A 26,870-nucleotide genomic window follows, 5' to 3' on the forward strand; every position below is an offset into this window, starting at 1 on the left:
CTCCCTCTGCCCACACACCTCCCCAGTCCCACAGGGGTAGCGCAGGCGGCTGCTGCACGCACAGTGAGTTTGTGTCACAGCTGAGGGGCCCTAAACTTTGGAAACCTCAGTTTTTTATGATGAACTGCAGGCCAGCACGATGCTCAGACATCATCCCTAATATGCCAGAGAGCATAACTCGCCTTTTGCACTGGAGGGAGACAACATCTCAGTCTTCCAAAACTCACTAATTACACTGGTGTCTTTAGACGCCTCCCCGCCAATTTATCTTGAAAATTTAAGACAAACTTTAAAGATGTGAACCGGTTATTAATTTCATTCCTCGTTCTCTTGCTTAGCGTCACTCAGGCTGGGTGCCGGCTTTGGCGCGTCTCGGGCCGCCCTCGACGTGTCCAGGGCAGGAGCACAGGACAGGACAGGACCACGAGGTGCGCGGGGCCGCGCGGGCGGCCTGGGCTCTAGCCGGGACCGGGGGGAACCGCGGGAGGGGTCCTGACAGCCAGCTGCCTGCCCGGACGCGCTTCCAGGGCTCACAGCTAGTGCGGCGGCCACCGGAGCTATTCACAGCAACCAGCACCACCCGCCGGTGATCTGCCTTCCGGATGATTTCATCAGGATCTAGGAGACGTGGGCTTCCCCCAAGTTCCTGTCCCACTCACCGCGCGCCAAGACCGCCTCCGCGGGGCCCCTCGGCTCCAGCTCCCTAGCCGGAGCCGGCCCCGCCCCTCTCCGCTCAGGCCCCTCCCCGCCCATCAGGCTCGGCCCCGCCCACCTGTATCGCCCCGCCCCCTCGCGGAGCACTGTGGGAGCGGCTTCCTTAGATCCGCGCGTGGCAACGCCACGGCTGCGCAGCTCTCCGCCGAGTTCCGGAAAGGCCGCGCCAACCCCGCAGCCCTCGCGGTCTCCCTGCTCCCCTCGCCGCGAGGTAGGAGAGGGCCCCGGGCGGCGCGGGTGCCCGCCGCCCTCCGGGGGGGCCGTGGGGGGTCGCGGGGGCTCTGCCCCTCCCCCGCCGCCGGCCCGTGCGCCCCCGCCCGCAGCCCGCGCGCGGCCCTTGAGCCCCTGACCCAGCGTTCGTGACGGGAAGCGCAGAAATTCCCGGGAAGGCTCGGCGGGTGAGGGAGGCACGAGCTCGGGCCCCGTCTCGCGGAGGTGGGCATTCCCGGGCCGGAGTCAGTCCGCTCCAGTGGGCGGCCGGGCTGTCCGGTGCGGCCCCCGGGGGGCGAGAGGCCGCCGGTGGGGACGGGGGCGGGGCCCCGGGGAGGCGGGGTGGGGGGCGCTTCCCGCGCTCAGTCCAGACGGCGCGAGCCCGGGAGCTGCCTTGGCAGCAGAACCCGGGAAACCCGGGCTGTGGCGGACCTTCACCTTTCCCCACCGCACCCTACCCTCCGCGTCGGTCACCCCGAGTCTCTCTCAGATCTGAACTGTTTTGGTCTGGGGACAGCCCAGAAGAAAGGATCTCCAGTTGTAAAAGTTGCTTGTTGTTCTGAGAGACGTGTAAGCTAAATTGACTTAAATGGGACTTGTAATTAGGTGGTTTCTGTTGAACACAGTGGTCCTCACAGTGTGGTCCCCGGAGCAGCAGCAGGAGCAATGCTTGGGAACTTGTTAGAAATCCACATTCCAAGGGGTGGAGGGGGATGCTGGCGACTCCCACCTGAGACTTGGTGAATCAGAAACCGGTATGGGGGAGTGGCAGTCTGATTTTAACAAGCCCTTGGGTTTCTTTCGTTTTTTCAAAATTACTTTGCCTATCAGTTTAGCATAGATTTGTTTGTTGTTATTTTGGCCGCGCGGCATGGCACGTGGGATCCTACTTCCTGGACCAGGGATCGAACCCAGGTCCCCTGCAGTGGAAGCGTGGAGTCCCAACCACTGGACCGCCAGGGAAGTCCCAGCCCTTGGGTTTCTGACACACACTGACCTTTGAGAACCACTGGTGTCCCATTACCTGACCTAAAGCTTTTAAGTTAAAATATTTTGTATGTCTTCTACCACTGACAATATTTTGGGGGGCTATTTTGGAATGAACATTTCTATATGATTGACATTTGCTCTCATAGTGAATTTTCATCTCCAAAAAGTAATGAGAAATTAACTCAAAAGACCTAAATCTAAGAGCTAAAGCCATAAAACTCTTAGAAGAAAACAGGTGTAAATCTTCTTGACCTTGGATTAGGCAGTGGTTTTTTAGCTGTAACACCCAAAGCGCAAACAAAAAATATGTGTGCATCATCAAATTTAAAAGCTTTTGTGCTTCCAAGGACACTGTCAAGAGGGGGAAAGAGTGCACAGAATGGGAGAAAATAGTTTCTAGTCATTTATCTGATAAGGTCTAGTATCAGGAACATATAAGGGATTCTTCTTTTTTGGCTCTGCCAAGCACTGAGTCCTAACCACTGGACCGGCAGAGAATTCCCCATAGTGCAGTAGTTTTTTTTTTTTTTTTTTTTTTAGTTTTTTTTTTGCGTTACGCGGGCCTCTCACTGTTGTGGCCTCTCCCGTTGCGGAGCACAGGCTCCAGACGCGCAGGTTCAGCGGCCATGGCTCACGGGCCCAGCCGCTCCGCGGCATGTGGGATCCTCCCGGACCGGGGCACGAACCCGTGTCCCCCGCATCAGCAGGTGGACCCTCAACCACTGCGCCACCAGGGAAGCCCCAGTGCAGTAGTTTTTTAAAAAAATATTTATTTACTTTTATTTTTTGGCTGCATCGGGTCTTAGTTGTCGCATGCAGCATCTTTAGTTGCGGCGTGCAGGATCTTCGTTGTGGTGCGTGGGATCCCTAGTTGTGGCTTGTGTGCTTCGTAGTTGCAGCACACAAGCTTAGTTGCCCTGCGGCAAAAGGGATATTAGTTCCCTCACCAGGGATTGAACCCAGGTCCCCTGCATTGGAAGGTGGATTCTTGACCACTGGACCACCCGGGAAGTCCTGCAGTAGCTATTCATAATGGTCAAAAGTGGAAACAATCCAAATGTCCATTAACAGACAAAATGTTGTATATCCTTATGATGGAATATTATTCAGCGATAAAAAGGAATAAAGTACTGATACATGCTATACCATCGATGACCCTTGAAAAAATGCTAAGTGAAAGAAGCCAGACACAAAATACCACATATTGGATGATTCCTTTTTTATGGAATGTCCAGAATCCGCAAATCCTCTGAGACAGGAGGAGGGAGAAATGGAGAGTGACTGCTAAAGGGCCCCAGGGTTCTCCATGGGGTGATGAAATGTTCTGGAATTGGATAGTGGTGATGGCTGCACAACCTTGTGAATATACTAAAAATCACTGAACGGTACTTAAAGGGTAAATTTTATGGTATGTGAATTATATCAAAAGATTAATAATTTTATTATTAAAGTAATGTTAAAATTTTATGAGTGGCCACATATATGTGGCATTTTACTGAGCAATAAGATTAAGCTGAAATTTTTGTAGGAATTTACTGACGCACTTAATATTGTACAGGCTTTAAAGATAATATGTATTTTGAGATACACAAAGTAATTCAGTACTACATTTCTTGGGTAACTGGACAGCCCCCTTCCCAAATTGCCAAAAATATTGACTCAATTTGAATGAGTGGTCTTCTGGGAATTCGTCCCCAGTTCTCTGATAATTACCACATTTACAGTAGACATGCACAATAATTACGTTTCTCCCATGCTTCTGTTTTACTTTGCTTTGATATCTGTTTCATCTTGTTTTGTACTTTTTTCACATTTTATTATGAAAATTTACTCTGCAAATCTACAGCAAATTTTAAAGAATTTTTCAGTGAACATCATACCTGCTACATAGATTCTACCATTAACATTTTTCTGTACTTGCTTTATCACATTGATCCTTTTATCCATCTTATTTTTACACATTTCAAACTAAATTACAGATACTAAGTTTGCCTTTAAATAGTTGAGTATGTATATTAATTATAGTTCAATATTTGTTTATAGTCTTTTCATTCAAGAAAAAATTTACAAACAGTAAAAAGAAATCTTAAGTATGCATTTACTGAGTTTTCACAAATGCATACGTCTGTGTAATCAAATCACCTGTCAAGATATAGAACATTTATCACTTCAGAAAATTCTGTCATGCCCTTTTCCATTCAGTCCCTACCCCCCACCTCTAAGAAGCAACTAGTGTTCTGATTGTTTTCTGCCATAGTTTTGCCTGTTCTAGGACTTGAAACATACATTAGGTACTGTTATGTGTGAGGCTTCTTTCACTCAGCATAACTGAGATTTTTATGTATTGTTATAAATGTCATCAGTGCACTGGTTTTTATTGCTGAGTAGTACTTCATTGCATTAAATATGCCACCTTTTGCTTATCCATTCTGTTGATGGGTATGGTCTGTTGCCAATTTTTGGATATTGTGAATAAAGCTCATGTAAATACACTTAAACAAATCTTTTTATAGACATATATTTTCATTTCTCTTGGATAAATACTTTGGAGTGGAATTGCTGGGTCTTAAGAGATATACGTTAATTTTATGAGACTGCCAGATTGTTTCCTCAAATTGTACCATTTTACACTGCCACTAAACAACATATGAGTATTCCCATTGCTCCATATGCTTGCTGACGTTTTGTGTTATTGGTCTCTTTAATTCAGCCCTGTGGTAGGTGTTCAGTGATTTCTGCCTTGCATTATAATTGACTGTTATATACCTTTCTTCACTTGATACTGAGTTCCTTGAAAATCAGTACAATCAGCTGTGTCTATCACTGTCCTTTTAATGTAGTGGGTGTGGAATAAATGTGAAACAAGTGCAATGAATGAATGTTTTGACACCTAGTTTTTTTTGTTTCGTTTTTTTAAAAATTAATTTATTTTTGTCTGCGTTGGGTCTTCCTTGCTGCACGTGGGGTTTCTCTAGTTGCGGCGAGCGGGGGCTACTCTTCCTTGCGGTGTGCGGGCTTCTCATTGCGGTGGCTTCTCTTGTTGCGGAGCACAGGCTCTAGGTGCGTGGGCTTCAGTAGTTGTGGCTCGTGGGCTCAGTAGTTGTGGCTCGTGGGCTCTAGAGCACAGGCTCAGTAGTTGTGGCGCACGAGCTTAGTTGCTCTGAGGCATGTGGGATCTTCCCGGACCAGGGATCGAACCCGGGTCCCCTGCATTGGCAGGCGGATCCTTAACCACTGTGCTACCAGGGAAGCCCTGTTTCTATATCTCGCCTATTGTCAGTAATGATGCAATGAACGTAGTGGTGCAAATACCTTTTTGAGTTAGTGTTTTCATTTTCTTCAGATAAATACCCGGAAGTGGAATTGCTGGATCATACAGTAACTTTATTTTTAATTTTTTAGGAACCTGCATACTGTTTTCCACAGTGGCTACACCAGCTTACATTCCCACCAACAGTACATGAGGGTTCCGTTTTCTCAACATCCTCACCAGTGCTTATCTCTAGTCTTTATTTTTCTGGCTGCAACACACGGCTCATGTCATCTTAATTCCCTGACCAGGGAATCAAACCTGGGCCCTCTGCAGTGAGAGCATGGAGTCCTAAACACTGGACTGCCAAGGAATGACCATCTCTAGTCTTATTTATTTATTTAGGCTGTGTTGGGTCTTCTTTTTTTTTTTTTCTTTTTAAAATTTATTTATTTATTTTTGGCTGTGTTGGGTCTTCGTTGCCACGCCTGGGCTTTCTCTAGTTGCGGAGAGCAGCGGCTACTCTTCATTGCAGTGCACGGGCTATAGGCACACGGGCTTCAGTAGTTGTGGCTCGTGGGCTCTAGAGCGCAGGCTCAGTAGTTGTGGCGCACGGCTTAGTTGCTCTGGGGCACGTGGGATCTTCCTGGACTAGGGATTGAACCCGTGTCCCTTGCATTGGCAGGCGGATTCTTAACCACTGCACCACCAGGGAAATCCCAATCTTTTTTATAATAACCATTCTAACTCGTGTGAGCTGAAATCTCTTTTGATTTCATTTCCCTGATGATAGGTGATGTTGAGAATCTTTTCATGTACATATTGGCCATCTGTATGTCTTATTTGGAAAAATGTCTACTCATTGCGGTGACTTCTCTTGTTGCAGAGCACGGGCTCTAGGCGTGCGGGCTTCAGTAGTTGTGGCTCGTGGTCTCTAGAGAGCAGGCTCAGTAATTGTGGCACATGAGCTTAGTTGCTCTGAGGCATGTGAGATCTTCCTGGACCAGGGATCGAACCCGTGTCCCTTGCATTGGCAGGTGGATTCTTAACCACTGCGCCACCAGGGAGGTCCCCTCTGTCCATTTTTTAATCGAGTTTTTATTGTTGTTGTTGAGTTGCATTAGTTCTTTATATATTTTGGATATTAACCCCTCATCAGATATATGATTTGCAGATATTCAGTAGGTTGCCTTTTCATTTTGTTGATGGTTTCTTTTGCTGTGCAGAAACTTTTAAATTTGATATAGTCCCACTTATCTATTTTTAGTTTTGTTGCCATTGCTTTTGGTGTTAGATCCAAAAAAGATATCACCAAAACCGATGTCGAGGCACTTACTGTCTATGTTTACTTCTAGGAGTTTTATTGTTTCAGGTCCTTAATCCATTTTGAGTTGATTTTTGTTTATGGTGTAAGGTAGGGGCCCAGATTTGTTTTTTGCATGTGGCCGTCCAGTTTTCCCAGCACCATTTATTGAAGAGACTGTCCGTTCCTCATTGTATATTCTTGGCTCCTTCGTCATAAATCAGTTGACCATATATGTATGGGTTTTTGGGGATCTCTCTGTTCTGTTCCATTGACCTTTGTGTCTGTTTTGATATCTAGTTTTAAGAATTTGAAATGAAAAAAAGTTTAAGCCATAAACACATGTAGAGATAAATTTGACCAGAAAGGTTGTTAAATAGGTATACTTTATTTCAATTAACAATTATTTCTTATTCGAAGAATACATTTACAGCAGTGATTTTTCATAGGTACAAATGATGGAAAATGTACATCTGGCCCCAGAGACAGATGAAGATGATCTTTATTCTGGTTATAATGACTACAATCCAACCTATGATACCGAGGTAAAAAAAAAAATTTGTTTTTTTTTTACATTGGTCTTTGCTAACCAGCTGGTTCATGGAAATTTTGGATTTGAGGGTTCTGCTTTATCATGCTTTAGATTAAGTAAGTTGATTAAAAGCCTAGAAAAGTGCTATTTACTGAAGACTGTACTTTCTACCAGTAGTAATAATTGCAGCATAAAGATGTGAAAAAGTCTATGGGAAAGAATTAGGATCAATTATATACTTGTATTCTTCTGTACTAATTATCTGAATATGTAAGTTACAAGATTTAGATCACTTGAAGTACCTAAAATCAGTTTTTTTTAATGCTCTAAATTTGAAATGTCATGTAGTTATTTTTCTTCTTTGAATTAAATTATACAAGTATTTTATAGAAAAATTAGAGAATAGAAATAAATATAAAGAAAAATTAAAATCATAGAAACTGTCTATGAAACCACCCAGAAATAAACCACCCAGAGATAAACATTAACTAACTTACAGTGCTTAATGCTAAATGTTTCCCTATGCACATATGTATGTGTATATGTATACTGTATCTGTATGTTTTTGGATAAAATGGTATCATACTGTGTGTACTGTTTCGTAACCTTTTCCCTTTTATGAATATTCGCTTATGTCAACAAACCTATATCTGCTTAATATTTAGTAGTATAGTAATTACAGGATGAAATTGTTGCTAAGACAAATACTTGAATATTTTAAATCTGTTTACATTATTGTGAGAGTTATAGTTTCCAAATTGTAAAAGACAAAAACCAAAGAAAACTCTTCATAAAGTTATCTTTAATTAGCGTGTGAAAAAAAGTAAGGATGAAGGATGTGGGCGTTAATTTACTTGCTAGTATTTAAGAATCAAATATTAGCATTTAGAGGACTTTAAACTAATTTAGGAAATCTCATTCTAGAGTTTTTCATATGGCTTTCAGTCATTTTTGAATTGTTTTTTCCTCTGGAGAAAAAAGTTTGCCTGTGAATTGGAGACCTAGAGAGAAAGCAAGAAAAGAAAATAGAAATCATTCACTTACTCTATATGAAATAAAAATCTAGGAGAAAAAAAAAATCTAGGAGATACTGTTCATCATAGAAAATTTGAAAAATACTTAAGATTGGAGAAAAAAATAAAATGACATGAATACTATTACCTGAAGATCACCTGTATTAGATATATCACCCGATGTTTTGCTGTATTCCCTTGTCTTTTAATATATTCAGGTTCTTCCGTCCCTGTATACAAACACTTATACGGATATGATTACATAGACTAGTTTTTAAAAATTTGTATTAAAGCATGGGCATTTTCCTAAGCTAGTATAAATTATGAAAACCATTGAATCTCCCCCTTTCTCCCAGTCGTAAAAGTTATATGTATAAAAAAAAAAATATGTGCTCATTGTTGAAAAACAAAATTACCCATAATTTACCCAGCAGTCAGAAATGAGTACGGTTAACATTTTGTTGCTTTGTCTTTCGTTCATGCATACACATACAATTTTCTTTTAGCATGTTTGGAATTGAACTAATGTTTACTTTTCTGTTTGCTTATTTACATTTGGCTACATCATAAACAAAGTTTCATGGTCCTAAAAATTTAAATATAATTTTAATGGCTGCATAATACCGACTATATACAGTTGATTATTTTCTGACTATAGGATAATTATTTATAGTTTTCTGCCCCTATTAATAACAATAGCACAATGAGCAATTTTATGCATAAATAATTTTCTCTATTGTGATCAAACATTTCCTTGGGGAGAGTCCCACAAGTGGAATTAATATATCATCATAATCATTCTTAAAAACATCAGAGAAACTTCCTAACTCTTCAGGTCATCACAGTGTGGCTTCATTATTTAACTTGAAGCAAATATTCAGAATATCATACACAAAAATAAATCACACAGTAAAATAAAAAATTTGGTTTACCCGTGGTTTTCTTTTATTTTAATTAATTGGTATAAATTAATATATAGCTGAATTACTTGAAACAGTTGCTAAGGTGTTCATAGATTATGCAAATTGTTAATCAAATCATGAACAAAGGAAAAAAATGACAAAAATTGTGTTGATTTGGTATTTGTAATGGAGAATTTGTTGACAGTTTTTAGTTTGTCATTGAGACTTCACTGAGCTGATTAATCACATTTTACTAATAATGGAGCAATATTGGAAGGCTTTTCCTGAAAGATGTGCCAAGGTAGTATAATTATTTCAAAGGCAGCCCGTGGCTTTGTGCTTCGTGTGAAAGTTGCCTGGTTTCTATGGCTGAGACTTGTGTACTTACTTCATTTTATGTAGTTGATATGGAAGATTATGAAGATTATTTGAAGTAAAAGTAAAGAAGAATCCTTGTACATAATCACATTTAAAGTACATTGTATTAGCGTTTTGGTTATACAAACGTTTTACTTTAATTGTCTCCAAGGTTTTAAAAAGCTAATTGATATCGACTCCATTTTTTGTGTATTGTTTGTGTTTGTTTTTTAATAATCAGCAAGTATGTTTCTGTGGGAAGTAGATTGCAGTAAATCAGAGGTGAGTGTGAGAACTGAGCACAGATGTCTGGAGGGCTAGAGCCGAACCTGTGCTGCTGAAGAGACGGGGGACAAAGGCTGCTTAGACTGGCAGCTGGCGAGGCTTGGTGCTTTTGAGAGAGGCTACAATGGCATTTTGTCCAGGAAACTCGGAAACACTGGTATCTTGCACTTGACTAATGTTACTTTCCTCAGATTCCTCAGGGAGAATGTAAGCATAGGTCAGGAATCAGCAAAGCATAGTAATGTTTTATTTCAACGGAGGCTTTGGTTCCAAGTGGCATCACAGGTTGGACCCGCTGGAGCCTAGGCTGGCTCTAGTCTGAATCTCAGACTTTACCTCTCCCGTGAGATGAAAAGCCATTTTCACTTGGGCAAGCAGAGATGAAACCAGAGCAAGTGTTTGCCCCATTTCTGGGAGAGAATACAGCCTTTTCTGTCCTAAGGTTTTCTCAGGTAAGGCTCCTAGCCATGGTCCAGAATATGGAAGAAGAGAGGGGAGGGAGAGAGGGAAAAAGGATGGGGATGATTCTCTGTTCCTACTGCTCCAGCTGCTTGGAAAAGAGAAACAGTAGAAAGGCCATATCCTTGCAGACTTGATCTTTTAACCACGTGTGTTGATAGCACCCATTTGAACAGTAGCCAGTGAAATGGCCTTAAACTTGACTGACATTGTCATTACTCCTCTCCCCGAGGGGGGAAGGGACTTTGGCATTTTGTACAGTGTGAGGGGGATTTGAGGACGGGAGTCCTTGAGCCCTACCTGGATGTCAGCAGATGGAGGACGGTGGATTATAGAGGATCATGAACACCAAGCAGTCGAGGTTAAACATTTAAAAAATTGTCACTTCATGTTGGATGTGAAATTTGCCTTTTCGTTTTAGGAATTGGAGAATGACACAGCTTTTCAGCAAGCTGTGAAAACTAGTCACGGCAGAAGACCTCCAGTAAGTGAATTTTTTTTATTGTGGTAAAAAACACATACTATGCCATCTTAACTGTTCTTAAATGTACACATGGGTAGTGTTAAATTAATTCCCATTGTTGTGAAACAGATCCCTGGAACTTTCTGTCCTCCCAAACTGAAACTCTGTCCCCATTAAACAACAACCCCCATCTCCCTCCGCCAGCCCCTGGCCCCCACCCTTCTACTGTCTTTATGAATTTGACTATTCTGGGTACTACATATAAGTGGAATCAGACGGTTTTTGTCCTTTTGTGACTGGCTTATTTCATGTAGCATAATGTCCTCAAGGTTCATCCACGGTATAGCCTGTGTCGGGATCTCCTCCCTTTTTAAGGCTGAATAACATTCCATTGTATGGATGGACCACATTTTGTTCCATGGACACTTGGGTTGCTTCCACCTCTTGGCTGTTGTGAATAGTGCTGCTACGAACATGAGTGTGCAAATATCTTGAGACCCTGTTTTCAATTCTTTGGATATATACCCAAAAGTGGGATTGCTGGATCATATGGTAGTTCTATGTTTAATTGTTGGGGGAACCTCCATACTGTTTTCCATAGTGGTTACGCCATTTTACAATCCCACCAACAGTGCACAAGGGTTCCAGTTTCTCTACAGCTTCACTAACACTTGTTATTTTCTATTCTTTTGATAGTAGCAATTTTAATGGGTATGAGGTGATTCTCATTGTGGTTTTGATTTGCATTTCTCTGATAATTAGTGATGTTGACTGTCTTTTCTTATGCTCTTTGGCCATTTGTAGATCATCTTTGAAGAAATGTCTGTTCAAGTATTTTGCCCATTTTTTAACTGGGTTATTTGATTTTTTTGTTGTTGAGTTGTAGGAATTCTTTATTGGGTATATGCTTTGCAGATATTTTCTCCCGTTCTGTAGGTTGCTTTTTTAAAATTCTGTTGATCGGGTTCTTTGATGCACAAAAGTTTTTATATTTGATGTAGTCCCATTGGTCTGTTTATGCTTTTGTTGCCTGTGCTTTTTGGTGTCATAGCTGAGAAATCATTACTAAGTCCAATGCCATGAAATTTTCCCCTATGTTTTTTTTCTAGGAGTTTTATAGTTTTAGGTCTTTTTACGTTTGGGCCTTTAATCCATTTTGAGTTCATTTTTGTATGTGATACAAGATTAAGGGTCTGATTTCATTCTTTTGTGTGGATATCCAGTTTTCCCAGCACCATTTGGGAGAGACTGACCTTTCCACATTGTATGGTCTTGGCACCCTTGTTTAAGATCATTTGACCAATTTTTTTAAATTAATTAATTTATTTAAAAAATTATTTTATTTTTATTTATTTATTTATTTGGCTGTGTTGGGTCTTTGTTGCTGCACACGGGCTTTCTCTAGTTGCGGCGAGCGGGAGCTACTCTTTGTTGCAGCGTGCGGGCTTCTCATTGCGGTGGCTTCTCTTGTTGCGGAGCACGGGCTCTAGGCGCGCGGGCTTCAGTAGTTGTGGCATGTGGGCTCAGTAGTTGTGGCTCGCGGGCTCTAGAGCGCAGGCTCAGTAGTTGTGACTCGTGGGCTCAGTTGCTCCGCGGTTGTGGGACCTTCCTGGACCAGGGCTCAAACCCATGTCCCCTGCGTTGGCAGACAGATTCTTAACCACTGTGCCACCGGGGAAGCCCCTGTCCTCACTTCTGACACCAGTTGCAAAACCACCTTCAGCGTTGGTCCTTTTCTGAAAGGACTCGCAGAACTTGCTGAAAGCTGGTATGCTTACGGTTTATTACAGGGGAAGGATACAGGTTAAATCTGCCCAGAGAAGAGAGACACAGGGCACAGTCTGGGAGGGTCCAAACATGGGGCTTCTGGTTATCCTTTCCCTGTGGAGCCCTGGGTAGCATTAACCTCCCAGCCACTCTGAGTGGTGACGGTACTTGGGAGGATTGCCAGCAAGGAAGCCCTCCCACCACTGTGGTGTCCAGAGTTTTCATGGAGCTCCATCACATACTGTCCTCATGGCTGCCCGTTAGTCTCCAGCCCCTCCTGGAGGTTCAGGCTCATAAGTCTGAAGTTTAGACTGTCTGGTGGCCAAAGCCCCCAGGCAAACAGGGGTGTGTCATACAGGACATTCCAGGGGCCTGCAGATCTCCTCCCAGTAGCAAAGGGCAAAGCCAGACCTCTCTTTGGGTGAAGTCAATTCTTGACTACACATTCCACAAGATATATTTTAATTTTAAGTTTACCTTCATTATGGAAAGAAAATTGTAGGCTAAGTTCTTACACTTGGCTAATGACAAGGCCATAAGCTTTCTGAGGAGGCAGACCATCATATTGTTCTCTCTTTGCCTGCTGTGGGTCCTCCACAGATCTTTATCACATGACTTAGTAAATAAGCAAACATTGTCTTCAGTTTAGTGGTTCTGGGTATCAGACAGGTGGTAATGTCTCCAGGCTGGTCCTTCATCATATTTAGAAATGACTTCAGAGATCCTCACGTTAGGATGAGGAAAACAAGCCTGGGGAGGCGAGGTCTCACACTTACCTGTAACCAGGACAGAGCTCAGGTCTCCAGCCGCCTTGAATGATATTTTCATCACACCTTACATACTGTATTAAATGGGAAAAATTTGTGCAACTGTTATATGAAAGGGACTGGGCTCACTTAAGAGGGATAAAATTCCAGCTAGCTCCAGAGGAACTTAAAGAGGAGAATAAAATGGACAGAAATAGAAATTACAAGGCATAATATATTATGTGTTGTAAAAAGAGTATAAATTGCTATGGGACCACAAAGATAAGTTCTTTATCACTAGTTGGGACAATCAGAAGAGGCTGCTTAGAAGATAGATTTACAGTTGAATATTTAAGGATGTGCACAGTTCAGATTGCCCTTGAGATCTGTGAGGAAAGGCAGTGTGGGTGAGGGTGCAAGGTGAAGAAAGAAAGAGGTAACGTAGGATCCAGTCCACTTAAGAGATCAGTCCAGTGCCAAAACTAAAACCCAGAAGAACAGATCTAGTCATTAGTGAGTAGTTAAAAAGAAAAATGGTCTCTTTCCTTCAATTTGTTCTCACAGAAAAATATTGCTGAGACCCACATCCTTCCTTTTCATGTTTTTCCAAGACCTGTTATCTGTCAATTAAGTCAAGTTTGTTAATGGTTTTGTTCAAATTTTCTGTATTTTTACTGATTTTTTTTTGTGGAGAGGAACTACAGTTCTATTAATGAGAAAAACGGTCAAATCTTACACTGTGATTGTGGTTTTCTTCCTTTTTTTAGGTTTTTGATTTATATGTTTGGAGTAAAGACATTTAGAATTGTTATATTTTTGTGTTAAATTGACCCTTTTATTGTTATAAAATATCCTATCTCTAGTAATGCTGTTTGTCTTGTCAAATATTAGTATATTGCTAGAGCTACTCAGGCTCTCTTTGTCTAGTGTTTACATTGTATGTCTTTCCCATCTTTTTACTTCCAGCATTCTCATATCTGTATATTTAAGATGTATTTATTAGCAGCATGAATAGAGCTCTGGGTTTTTTGTATTTGTTTTAATATTGTCAGATAATCTTCTTCTTTTAGTCTATTTACATTTAATGAAATTACGGATTTGGTTTAAATTTGTTGCCTTAGTATTTGCTGTTTGTTTTTTCCTGCCTTTTTTATGTTTCATTTTCTCTCCTTTCTTATCTCCTTTTTTTTTTTTTTTTTGGCGGTACGGTACGCGGGCCTCTCACCGCCTTGGCCTCTCCCGTTGCGGAGCACAGGCTCCGGACTCGCAGGCTCAGCAGCCATGGCTCACGGGCCCAGCCGCTCTGCGGCATGTGGGATCTTCCCGGACTGGGGCACGAACCCGCGTTCCCTGCATCGGCAGGCAGACTCTCAACCACTGCACCACCAGGGAAGCCCTCTTATCTTCTTTTGTTTATTTTTTATTATTCCATTTCTCCTTCTGTTATCTTGGGAGCTTACATTCTTTAGCCATTTTTTAGTGTTTTTGTAAAGATTACAATACTCATCTTTAACTTATCAAAGTCTAGTATAATTTAGTATTTTACTACTTTCTGGACAATGCCAGAATTTTACGTTATTTTCAGTTTTCGGTTCTAGAATTTCCATTCATCCATTTTTTATAGTTTTTAGTTGTCTACTGAAATTGTCATCTTGTCTTTTAATTCGCTGAACGTATCGACCATAGTTGTGTTAAAGCCTGTGTCTGATGTTTCCATCGCATGTTTCCCCTTCTGCCTGTCTTTCCATTTATTTCTCTTGGTTTTGGTTAGGTAGTCTTGTTCCTATGTGTCTGGTTGTTTTAGATTGAATGCCAGGCATTGTAAATGAAAATTTTTAGAGATAATTTACGGCTGTATGTCTCTGCTGTCTAGTGTGATAACCACTAGCCACATGTGACTATTTAAATCATTTAAAAGTAAGTAACGTTTTAAAATCCAGGTCCTATTGCCTGAGCCACACTTCAAATGCTCAACAGCCACATGTGGGTAGTGGCTGCCTTATCAGGACAGATACCTTTTACTGGAGAGAATTTACTTTTGCTTATGGCCTCAGAGATGCAAGGAACCCTGAATCACCTCAAGCCAGTTGAGTTTGAGATGATTCTGAATTGGGCTCAGGTCTTACAAGGGCTGGTGTCCTTCTGATTTCCCTTCCAGTCTGAGTGTAGCCTTTGGAGGTTAGTCAAGTCTGAATACTGGAGGATTCCCAGGGCTGCCACCTCAGCAGGCCCAGCTCCAGGGTTTATGTCTTCAGTCCTGTCTTCTGTGAAAAGCTCTGTTCACCCTTGCGGCCTGGCCTTCCGCATTAACAGACACCCCTGGGAGAAGAGCAGCCCAGACGCAGCTCAGCCCTCAGTCTTCCCTTCTGTTCCTCAGCTTGAGGCCTTGTAATTCCTCATGGCCTTGATGGTTCTCTAATGTATACAAACTGATTTTTAGCAAAAATATTTTTGTCCCCAGCCGCCTTAGTAGTTCTTAGAGGGAGAGATGTTTAAAACAGTGGTCCGTCAAGCCAGAAGTAGAACTCCTCTAAAAGTGATGTTTTAATCAAATACTTAAACAAAGATGCCCAACAGCTAACCTGTTTAGCGCACTTTTTCACCTCTGTGGTCCTGTTTGATTCCAGTTACAACTTTGTGATCAACATACTTTGTATCTTTATTTCAGAGATGAGAACATTTAGGTTCAAAGAGATAAAATAAACAAGCAAGTGGAGGGAGAGCTGAGATTCAACCCCAGATTCCCTGAGATCCTCTGTCTGTTGTTAGACCCAGCGGTCTGGCAGTGATAATCACGCAAAATGAATGGTAGGCGTGACCGTGAAGACTCATCTGTCTTATTGGCCCCTCAAGTCATTCTAAAGTCCCTTTTCTCCTTTAAAATGAGTTCCAGAATAGGTCTCCTTCCTGATACTTAAAATACTTGAGCTCGTTAATATTTAGAATAATTTAAAAGAAATTATTCTAAATATTATATAAATATTTCTCTATTGATGAGCCTATATTTTCTATTTCTTTTCCAGTTTTCTATTATATAACTTAATCTGAATTCTATTAACTATGTTTTTTTTCCTCCCCAAGATAACTGCTAAAATACCAAGCACAGCAGTTGCTAGACCTGTAGCTACTGGATGTGGGGTAGGTTTTCTTAAGCTGAAGATATGAAGATGCATTTTCTCATACATAAGTTCAGTTTAGGCAGTTAGTTCTAAATAAGTCTGGCTACCTTTCAGCCCATGACCTGGATATATTTTCCATTTTGGTTAGTGATGAACATTATATATTGTTGATTAATAGCTTTGAATATTCTAGTCATTTTGGTTTTAAATATAACAGAAAATATTTTATTGTCTTTTCCTACCTGTAAACCTCGTGTTTGTTGATTGACTTCTTTTCATTTTCTATATAATATAACCAAATGTCATGTGTATTCCATTCATATATCTTATGTGAGGTTAGATGTTATTTAAACATAATGTTTATAATTTTTAAAAACTTAATAATTAATACATGAAAAAATAAAATTTAAGAAAAACTTCAGAGGCATATAATTGGGTCTTGCTTTTATTTGAGATCGTTGGAGGAAAGATGCTATATTAAAATCCATAAAATAAAATCTTCTAAATCTTGCCCAAAGTACCTACAATTTGGGTATTTTAGCTTATGTGAAATAATAAAGGAATGGGAGAAAAATGGAGGAATGAGGTGAAATAGTGTTTCCTAGTCTTTATGATAATATTTCTTAGGGGTCATAAAAATGGTTTTAGAACCTAGAGGTCCCGGGCACTTGCCTTCCAAGTGTCCCTTCCTGTGAATGAAGAAAGTGGCCTTATACGTTATATAACAGTGTGTCATGTGATGCATACGTTTATTAATCAGCCAAAGCAGGTATCACTCATAAATTTGGTTTTTGGTGATGTTTCTGAATAGGAGACAGCAAGCTTTTCTGTGAAGGGCCCTGTGGTTTAGGCTCTTCGGAACCCAGCTCAGCATTTTCAGAGAGGCAGCCACAGACGATGTACAGGCAAATGGACTGCGGCTGTGTCCCAGTACAAAGGCTGCGGGTTATAGTTTGCCAATGCCTGTTTTAGAGTTTTATTGTTTGATCCTATATCCTCGGGAGATAAATGGAAAAAAATTATGTTTAGGTTTACTTGCCAATAGGATGAAGGAAAAAATGTTATAAAGAAAACTTTTATACTTTGGTTTATAAAATTAAATGTAGGCATTTTTTGGAATCGTTTTAACTTAGTTTTTTGTTTACTAGTCCAAGACATCCCTGGCATCGTCAATGGGAAGACCAATGACAGGGGCTATTCAGGTATCTCCATTGTGTGGGTGTTCATTTTGGGCCTTTCCTGTGACTTAGAATATTATTACCAAAGTTTTTTTAAGTTGTTACTTATATAGTGACCCTGGTTCTTTAAACTGTGGGCTGAAGTTTGGACCGTTTGAAATCTTTGGTGGCAAAGTCTCTTTGGATTTATTTACTCAGGTCTCAAATGAAATCCCACTGGGAATGGACATAGGCCTGATAGTTTGCTTGTAGGATGTACTCTGGGACCCGCTCTTCCTTTGCTGTCATTTACAGCAGTTTCTGTGGTTTCTCTCTTAGGCATATAGGAGACCAACCAAAAGTAGGGGAGTAGCCAGCTACTAAGCTGCGTAAGGTACTATCTAAAAATCCTTAAGAGTGCTTTTCTTTTCAAACTGGGAGTAAGTCCAGTTAGACAAGGAATCAGAATTTGACAGAGGAAAGGTGAAGTGCAGACAGGCCGGCACATGAGGAGGTGGGAGCACGGAGCAAGCCGGCAGGGGACGAAACCAGTGTTACACGCTAGGCTGTATTTACAACGTGTGTTGTGCAGCTCTGCAAGTAAGAGGCAGGTCTTATTTAAGAATGCTCTTTAAATGATGCTTGTTCTCCTAAGGATGGAGTTACTAGACCCATGACAGCAGTGAGAGCAGCTGGTTTTACCAAAGCAGCTTTGAGAGGTTTGTTCTATTTCAGCTATTAATTTTTTTCAGATCTTTAAATTTTTTAAATGTTTTTGTATGTGTAAATATATTACCATATCTAACATGCCATTGATTATTTTAGGTACCATTAAGAAAGGAAAGGGGTGATGAAAATGTTCTGCATCCCAGTTGAGGTGGTAGTTACACTGGCATGTAATCTGCCAAAATATGCCGAGCTCTACATCTAAAATTTGTGTGTGAGTTAGAGCTAAAGAATTAAAGGTGAAAACAGTATTTAAATATATGATAAGTTAAATAATAATTTTTAAATAAAATTGTTATGACAAAAATTAATGATTATTATACCAGTAATGGAAAATTAAAAGGCTAATACCAGGTTATTACTCACATGATTGGCCATTTAGAGTTCATAATAGGGATAGATTACTATGGGGGAGAAATAAATACTGAGAGATATTTATTTTTGTTTTTACATGGTAACACACAGTTTTATTTACATGTTTTTATGTATGTTAAAAATCTTACCAGTTTCTTCATATGCAAAATATTTATGTAAGCATAAAAATGTCCATTCCATTTAATAAATAGGTAAATTAAATAGCATGTGCGCGGTTTCATATCCGTTCAGTTGTGCTGGATTGAGCACTAAACGTGAACTCTTGACTGTGTCTCAGGCTCTGCGTTCGACCCCCTCGGTCAGTCGCGGGGCCCTGCACCGCCCCTGGAGGCCAGGAACGAAGACAGGTATGCAAGTCCTGTGCTGCTCTGCTGTGGTTGGTTGCATGTTCTTAACTTTTACTTCTCAAGTACATAATCCTTACGTATTTGAAAAGTTCATGTCAGCAGAATAGTAACCAAAGCATCATCCCTGGTTCTCGGAACTAGCAAAAGAATCAAGTCTCAGAAAAGCAGCCCTGTGTATTCCATGCAGTTTTACTATAATATTATTGACTCGAAGATGTATCTGATTTTTGTACGTGCCAGTATTGATTCTCTTGAAGGCCAAATGTTGCTGTACATGTAATAAGATATTCTTATTTTAAAAGAATATTTCAAAGAAAAAAATTAAGAAAATGTATAAGTTAGTTTGTCGTATTGATATTGAGAAATATAATTTTTTATAGAATTAACTTAGTTTTGTGCCATTGACTAGAGAGTAGCTAAAAAGCTACGGTGTAAATTCAGCTGTGTACATTTACTGATATCTAAGCACCATTAGATTTTACAAATAGTGATAGCAGCCAGCATTTACCGAGTGCTCTCTGTGCGATCACTGCGTGCCCTGCGCTGTGCACGAGCTTCCCTGAGCTCTTGTGTCATCAGTTCAGGGGGAGGGAAGCACGGAGAGCTCGCTGGGTCAGGCTAGTACACGGCAGGACTGAGACTTGAACCCAGGGGGTCTACTTCCAGGGCTCATGTTTGTTTGTTTGTTTGTTTGTTTTGCGGTCCCCGGGCCTCTCACTGTTGTGGCCTCTCCGGTTGCGGAGCACAGGCTCCGGACGCGCAGGCTCAGCGGCCATGGCTCATGGGCCCAGCCACTCGGCGGGATGTGGGATCTTCCCGGACCGGGGCACGAACCCGTGTCCCCTGCATCGGCAGGTGGACTCTCAACCACTGCGCCACCAAGGAAGCCCCAGGGCTCATGTTTTTAAATTGTAATTCTTAAACCTGGTATTTGGGCTATTGTATAAATTACATAATTTCTCTTTTTGACTAATAAGGAACTTATATAGAAAGTCAGTGTACTTTGTATCCTAGTTAATGACAGCAAGTTTGCTAACAAATACATGTTATCTTACTTAAATATGTCATTTAGGATCCTGTCAGCTGCTAACAGCTGGAAACGTCAGAAAAAACACACACAACAAGAATGTTTTATTATCTCCCATAACAGGAGGCCTGGAGGATGGTTAATTTAACTTCTCAATAACCTCACGCTGCTTCAGCTTCTTTCTGATTCTCTTGGCTCTTCTCAAGAGCCTGCCCATCCTCGTGATTCCAGGAGGGCCACGGGAGCTCAGAACCTTCCTGTAGTTGATAAAACCTAGAGTCAGAAGGTGCTCAGTCTTAGGTCCTCTTTGAAGAGCAGGGATCTTTCCGGGAGACATCTGCCCCAGGCAGACGCGTCTTCATTTCTCATTGGCCAGAAATTCATCACACGTGCCTGATGGAACCAGACATTCGGCAGGAGGGTGAGACTCTCCTGTAGCCTAGCTTTCGTGTTCAGGGACGCAGGGCGGGGGCAGGCTCCTGTGGAGGCACCCAGCAGTGTCTGCACAGAGTTCATTCTCCTGGCGGCTGGTAGGGATGGGGTAGTGACTTTCACTGTCTTCATAAAATTCTCTTACAGAGTTTTAGCATTACATTTTTATATTGATATTTTAGGCTTAATTATAACAACCTGTAAGCAACATTTAAAGACATTTATTAGAGTGTTTCAGACAGCTTGAAAATAGAATTCCGTACTTTGACTTCTGAACTTTTTAACCTTTAGAAAGCCACCATCTATTATTAGAATTTTGCAATCTCTATAAACTAATAAAATATGTTGTCTTAATCCCAGGTTTTACTGAAGAATATGATTTTATAGACAAACCTATACTGTGAAATTTATTCCTGTGTTCTTTTTAAAAGTCCATTTGTAGAGAATTAAGAGAATTGATGTTTACTGTGATATATTTGTAGTAAAAGTTTATTTAGGCAGTAACGTACATTCAGAGTGTTGTGTTTTATTGAAAGAAAGTGGTAGTAAAGCAACACTGATGTTGTGTTTGAAACATGGCTGATCTGGGGACACTTCGTTTGCTACTAATGAAGTCAGGGTTTTAAACTTCCTCACCTCGTTAGAAGTCTCTGTGGTGAGTGGGACTTCCCTAGCGGCCCAGTGGTTAGGACTTGGTGCTTTCACTGCCATGGCCCTGGGTTCGATCCCTGGACGGGGAACTGAGATGCCACAAGCCACACAGCACGGCCAAAAAAAAAAAAAAAAAGTCTCTGTGGTATCTATTTGGTAGTAAATAATTTTCTCTCTTTTATGGGGTCTTCAGTCTTTCTAACCATAGATAAAGTTTTCATTTGCCATAGAATCTGCTTTCCTTTGGGGATGGTAATGCAATAGCATGGCCCTAGAGTTACCTTATCATGTGTTTAAATCCTGGCTCTGTTACTTACTAGCTGTATGATCTCAGGCTTAGTACTTAACTTTCTTTCGTTTTTTTTTTTTTTTTGGCCGCCCTGTGTGTCTTGTGGGATCTCAGTTCCCTGACCAGGGATCGAACCCGTGCCCCTTGAAGTGGAAGCACAGAATCCTAACCACTGGACCGCCAATACTTAACTTTCTAAACTTCAGTTTCCCTGTCAGTGAAATGAGATAATGATAGTACTTGTATCAAATATTCTTGTGAAGATTAAGTGACATAATTAGGGTAAAGCATTTAGCTCAAAATTAAATTACACTTATGCTAAATAAATGTTGGTTATTTTTACTATTATGAATAATTATATAATGTAGTTATTAAAAACAGTGGCACATTTATTCTTTAAGGCCCCTTATATATTTGTCTTATCTGTGACTTACTTTTAAAGTTTATAAGCACATGATGAACAATGTTAAAAGTAGGTTAAATTTTGTGTGTATTGTTAGTGGTTGAATGATTCAAATATACTTACTTTTTTCTTTAACAGTCCAGAAGAAAAGATAAGACAATTAGAGAAGAAAGTAAATGAGTTGGTAGAAGAAAGCTGTATTGCTAACAGTTGTGGAGACTTAAAATTGGTGAGTTCATAAACTATAAGATTCAAGATTGTGAAGTGTGTGCATATGTATCTTTATGTATGTACCTATGTAAGCACATGTATAGATAAATACTTTCATTTTGTTGTGGACTGGCCTTAGAGTTTTCACTGAAATAATTATTTTGAGAACCTGCAGTTGAAACTCTGCTTCATAAACTCTGAAGTCAAAACAATCGGCTGATTTTGTAATTTTTCACATTGGTCATTTAAGGAGGGGAAAAAATTCCATTGCATCGGTTGGCTAAATTTTGCAGCCTGGTGGACTGCTGAATGGGACGCACAGCCTGCTGCAGGTGGAGCCCATGGCCCACACACAGCACTAAGGGCTGTTTTCTCCTTCAAGGCTGACTGCTCTAAAGTATTTTGTCCTAGGTAAACTGCAAAATCGTGGTTTGCTTCTTGGCAATCCAACTCTGCTGCTTTTTTTTAAATTGAATCTTTTCTCTTAGTTTGCTTTGTTCACATTACTTTGGTCATCATACCACATAAATATAATTTCTGTGACTTAGTTATCAGATCAATGAATACCATTAGAAAGGTTCAGTATAAGCTACTTTTTTTTTTTTTTTTTTTTTGCGGTACATGGGCCTCTCACTGTCGTGGCCCCTCCCACTGCGGAGGACAGGCCCCAGACGCGCAGGCCCAGCAGCCATGGCTCACGGGCCCAGCCGCTCCGCGGCACATGGGATCCTCCCGGACCGGGGCACGAACCCGCGTCCCCTGCATCTGCAGGCGGACTCTCAACCACTGCGCCACCAGGGAAGCCCCAGTATAAGCTACTTTTATTGCTCACAGAACCTGTGCTTTTTTATCTAGTTCTAAAAAAAAAATTCCATGTTTAATTAATGTGACTGTGGTCAGTCTCTCAGTGGAAATTGATAAAAGGTTCTTGGCATCCTGAGTAAGATCTGAGCGAAACTAGGGATCTGTTGTCGTATTGGGTAGCAGTTATCCATGATCCATGATCCAATACTTGTCTGTATTTTGAGCATCCGAGAAACCAAACAAATCCACCTAAATTCCTACCTCATGAGATTGAATTAAAACACCAAAGATTCAGGAGTTGGGAGGAAAAAGGAAGTAGATAGACATGGTCAGACCGAAAGGGGGTGGGAGGTGAGGTGATGGAGAACCTCGACGTGGAGCAGGTGTGCTCCAGGTCTTAACCCCCACGCTTCCTCTTTTTTCCCAGAGAAGACACTCGGCCTTTCCATGCGGGAGGAAGAGCTCCCGTTTAAACAATAGAAGGGGAGTTTATGGTAGGAGCACACGGGGCATCAGGGAACCCAGGGGTAATGGCAGCCACCCCTGCTTCCCGCAGACACTTCCCGAATGCACCAAATTCCGTGTGAGTGCTCAGAGGAGTTTACACAGTATACATTTGATTTCAGGCCTTAGAAAAGGCAAAAGATGCAGGAAGAAAAGAGAGAGTCCTGGTGAGGCAACGAGAACAAGTTACAAGTCCAGAAAACATCAATTTGGATTTAACTTACTCAGTAAGTATGAAGTACCTGTTGAGTACAGTTACCTTGGCGAGAATTTATAGATTCCAGAACTTCTTTTTCTTTTTTGTTTTCTCTTGTTCTTTAAGCCTTATTGGACTTAAGGTGCCCAGAATTAGATTAATAATACTCTTTAGTTCATGGGACCACTCTTATCTTTGGTATGTACAGTGATCTTCTTTAGTTAGTTAATTAGTCATTTTTAATAATGTAGTAAATACTTGTAAACCTACCAGCCAAGGACTCGTGAAGATTGCTAATATTTGGGTTCTATTCAGTGTGGATACTTTAACGAGATTCATTTTGTTTTGTTTTGAGGTATAATTGGGATACAGTGTTCTGTTAGTTTCAGGTATACAACACGATGACTTGATATTTGTATATATTTTGAAATGACCACCACAGTAAGTCCAGTTAACATCCGTCACCAAACATAGAGAGATAATGGGGTTCTAATTTATTTATTTATTTATTTATTTTTGGCTGCGTTGGGTCTTTGTTGCTGCGCGCGGGCTTTCTCTAGTTGCCGCGAATGGGGGCTACTCTTGGTTGCGTAGCACGGGCTCTAGGCACACGGGCTTCAGTAGTTGTGGCGTGTAGGCTTCAGTAGTTGTGGCTCGCGGGCTCTAGAGCTCAAGCTCAGTAGTTGTGGCTCACGGGCTTAGTTGCTCTGTGGCATGTGGGATCCTCCCGGACCAGAGCTCGAACCCACGCACTGTCAGGCAGATTCTTAACCATTGCGCCACCAGGGAGGTTCCGATAACGAGATTCTAATGTGGACTTTTTGGTCTGTGATTTTAGAGAACTTCAAACTAGGTGAATAAGATAATGTTCTGTGAGGAGAGTAGGGGGAAAAAACCAGCTAATTTCTAGCAAAATTTATTCAATTCTGAAAAGACACTTCTTTGATATTTATACTGCTGTTTAAAAGGGTATGTTTTCAGTAGGAAAAGTCTTCATATGCTAAACAAGTGGAAAAAAGGACGTTAGAACTTAGAAGAATTTTTTTTTTTTTTTTGCGGTACGCGGGCCTCTCACTGCTGTGGCCTCTCCCATTGCGGAGCAAGGCTCCAGATGCGCAGGCTCAGCGGCCATGGCTCACGGGCCCAGCCGCTCCGCAGCATGTGGGATCTTCCCGAACCAGGGCACGAACCCGTGTTCCCTGCATCGGCAGGTGGACTCTCAACCACTGCGCCACTAGGGAAGCCCAAGAAGAATTTTTATATGTTTACTATTTATAGCTAATATTTTTTTTATAGCTAATATTTTTAAATTCCATGGAGTCTTTAGATTTGGGAATAATTTGTGATGATTATTTTTTTTCCTTTAGGAACATAATTTACTGTAACTTAATGATTTAAATTATAAATTTGCACGTAGAGCAGCAATACTGTACAAATTAAGGTTTAAGGTATTCCACATGATGTTTAATTTATATTTACAAAGAGAGTTTGGTCCACTCTCTTCCTTATTCCTTTTATTACCAGCTATAGTAATAATACACATTTATTCTTTGTGGGTCTTCCTGAGATTAAAAGATAGCAAATCCATTAATTAGAAAGAATACATGGAAAATTAGGTGAAATTTAGAGGAAAGCTCCACCTGTCTTTTTTTTATAAATTTATTTAATTTTTTATTTTTGGCTGCATTGGGTCTTTGTTGCTGCACGTGGGCTTTCTCTAGTTTCGGTGAGCAGGGGCTACTCTTTGTTGCAGTGCGCAGGCTTCTCATTGTGGTGGCTTCTCTTGTTGCGAAGCACGGGCTCTAGGTGCGCGGGCTTCAGTAGTTGCGGCACACGAGCTCAGTAGTTGTGGCTCGTGGGCTCTAGAGCGCAGGCTCAGTAGTTGTGGCGCACGGGCTTAGTTGCTTCGTGGCATGTGGGATCTTCCCAGACCAGGGCTCAAACCTGTGTCCCCTGCATTGGCAGGAGGATTCTTAACCACTGTGCCACCAGGGAAGCTCCCACCTGTCTTAATGTTCTGGTTCATATTGGAATGCAAGGTGTTCTCTGTGTACTTCATTGCTTAATGGGTTGGGAATCTTGATAGAAGCATCTAACTTTGTTATAGTGTTTTAATCTCTAGAAAGATTATAGGCAAAAGGGACCTAAAATGATCATTATGTGTCTCTTTGCAATATTTTTTCCTTAGGTTCTTTTCAACTTGGCCAGTCAGTATTCAGCTAATGAAATGTATCCTGAAGCACTAAACACCTATCAAGTTATAGTGAAAAATAAGATGTTTAGCAATGCAGGTAAGTGTGTATAGTCAGTTTTTCCAATAAGTATAGTTCTTTTGTACCGTTAATTTACCATTTCCTCATTTTATGCTTTCTTATAATGAAATGATCTGTACTCTGAGCAAATTCATATTTATGATAGAGGTGCCCTGCTTAAAGATATGAAAATTCACACAAATACAAATGAAGAAATACAGTTGGTATAAGATACATTGCCTAACAGTAAATGAAAACAGTATTCTGTATCACAGGTAGAATGAGCCAGGGCAACCTACAGAACATGCTTTCCCTTGTATAATTATCCACAAGAGACCTTTGTTTATATTTAGCATTTATATTGTGTAATTTTTTGGTCTCAGTATTAAAGTGTATCAGAATATCATTTTCTTTAATATTTTATTAAACTATTACATCATATAGTTTAAACCGGGTAAGTGTACTCTTTTTGTTCCTGAGCTCCAGGCTTCTTCATCCTGCGCCGTGGGGTGGGCCCTGCAGAGTGGAGAAGGGTCAGGACTATGGAGAGCTGACCGTTACCTCAGACCCCCAGGTCCTGGTGAAAAGAGGTGTGGGGTCACTTGAGTACGAGTTGGAAAGTCTAGACAAACTTTCTGAGTGGATGTTGCATTTGAGTTGAGTCTCAAGTTTTGTAGAAACACTTTTTCTCACCAATTCATAAATGCTTACCGTAGAAAATGTGGGGAAAAAAGGATAAACTGTACATCTTGCAGCTCTGGGAGATGCTGGAATAACGCCCAAAAGAAGGTCTAATTTTGAATTATCTAATACTTTTTAAGTCCCATGTTTTCTTAGAAGAACAGAACTCCAGTTTTATAATGTCACTCTTGTTTTCTAGCCATGTTTCCAGGAATCCATCTGTCTTAAGTTCCAATTCCTTGCAGAAGTTTAGTGTGCACATACATGAAAATAGTATAACTGTTTTAAAGTGAGAAATTTAGTTAATGTCTGAAGCTTCATAAGTTGAGAAGACCTTCAAAAAATATAAATTAAGGTCATCTAAAATATCATAGAAAAAGTGAACAAAGTAGGATATTATATATTCATTAAATTTTTTTCAATTAGGACGGTTGAAAGTGAATATGGGAAATATTTATTTAAAGCAAAGAAATTATTCCAAAGCCATTAAATTCTACCGAATGGCCTTAGATCAAATTCCAAGTGTCCATAAAGAAATGAGGTAAGTGTGTAGAATTTAAGTGTCGTTCTTCAGAAACAAGGTCACTCTTGACGCGTTGCCAGTGGGCTGAGTGCTTTATGGTATCTGTACCTGAGAGGTGTTAGATTCTTGTTGTAGCTGTAGTACTTTGGTCTGTCCCCTTGTGACTACTTGCATGCATTTGTG

At 40.9% G+C, this 26,870-nt stretch overlaps 1 protein-coding gene across 4 annotated transcripts in view; it reads left to right on the forward strand.

Annotated features, from left to right (window-relative positions):
- Positions 1–814: 814 nt before the first annotated feature.
- IFT88 (intraflagellar transport 88) overlaps positions 815–26,870 on the forward strand; it is a 75,599-nt gene continuing 49,543 nt past the window's right edge. Inside the window, exons 1-11 of one of the 4 annotated variants that reach the window (XM_060288000.2) lie at positions 815–925; positions 6,917–7,012; positions 10,437–10,499; positions 16,073–16,129; positions 17,259–17,312; positions 17,923–17,986; positions 18,646–18,715; positions 21,656–21,746; positions 23,158–23,262; positions 25,420–25,522; positions 26,591–26,705. In XM_060288000.2, coding sequence (XP_060143983.1) covers positions 6,923–7,012; positions 10,437–10,499; positions 16,073–16,129; positions 17,259–17,312; positions 17,923–17,986; positions 18,646–18,715; positions 21,656–21,746; positions 23,158–23,262; positions 25,420–25,522; positions 26,591–26,705 — 812 coding nt within the window. In that variant the 5' untranslated portion in view covers positions 815–925; positions 6,917–6,922. Of the gene's footprint in view, positions 926–1,129; positions 1,150–6,916; positions 7,013–10,436; positions 10,500–16,072; positions 16,130–17,258; positions 17,313–17,922; positions 17,987–18,645; positions 18,716–21,655; positions 21,747–23,157; positions 23,263–25,419; positions 25,523–26,590; positions 26,706–26,870 lie in introns of those variants that run through there. The other 3 variants (XM_060288001.2, XM_060288002.2, XM_060288003.2) reach the window with 3 other exon arrangements.

This window comes from Globicephala melas, chromosome 18 (genome assembly GCF_963455315.2).
Source record: "Globicephala melas chromosome 18, mGloMel1.2, whole genome shotgun sequence".
Taxonomy (NCBI): Eukaryota; Metazoa; Chordata; class Mammalia; order Artiodactyla; family Delphinidae; genus Globicephala; species Globicephala melas.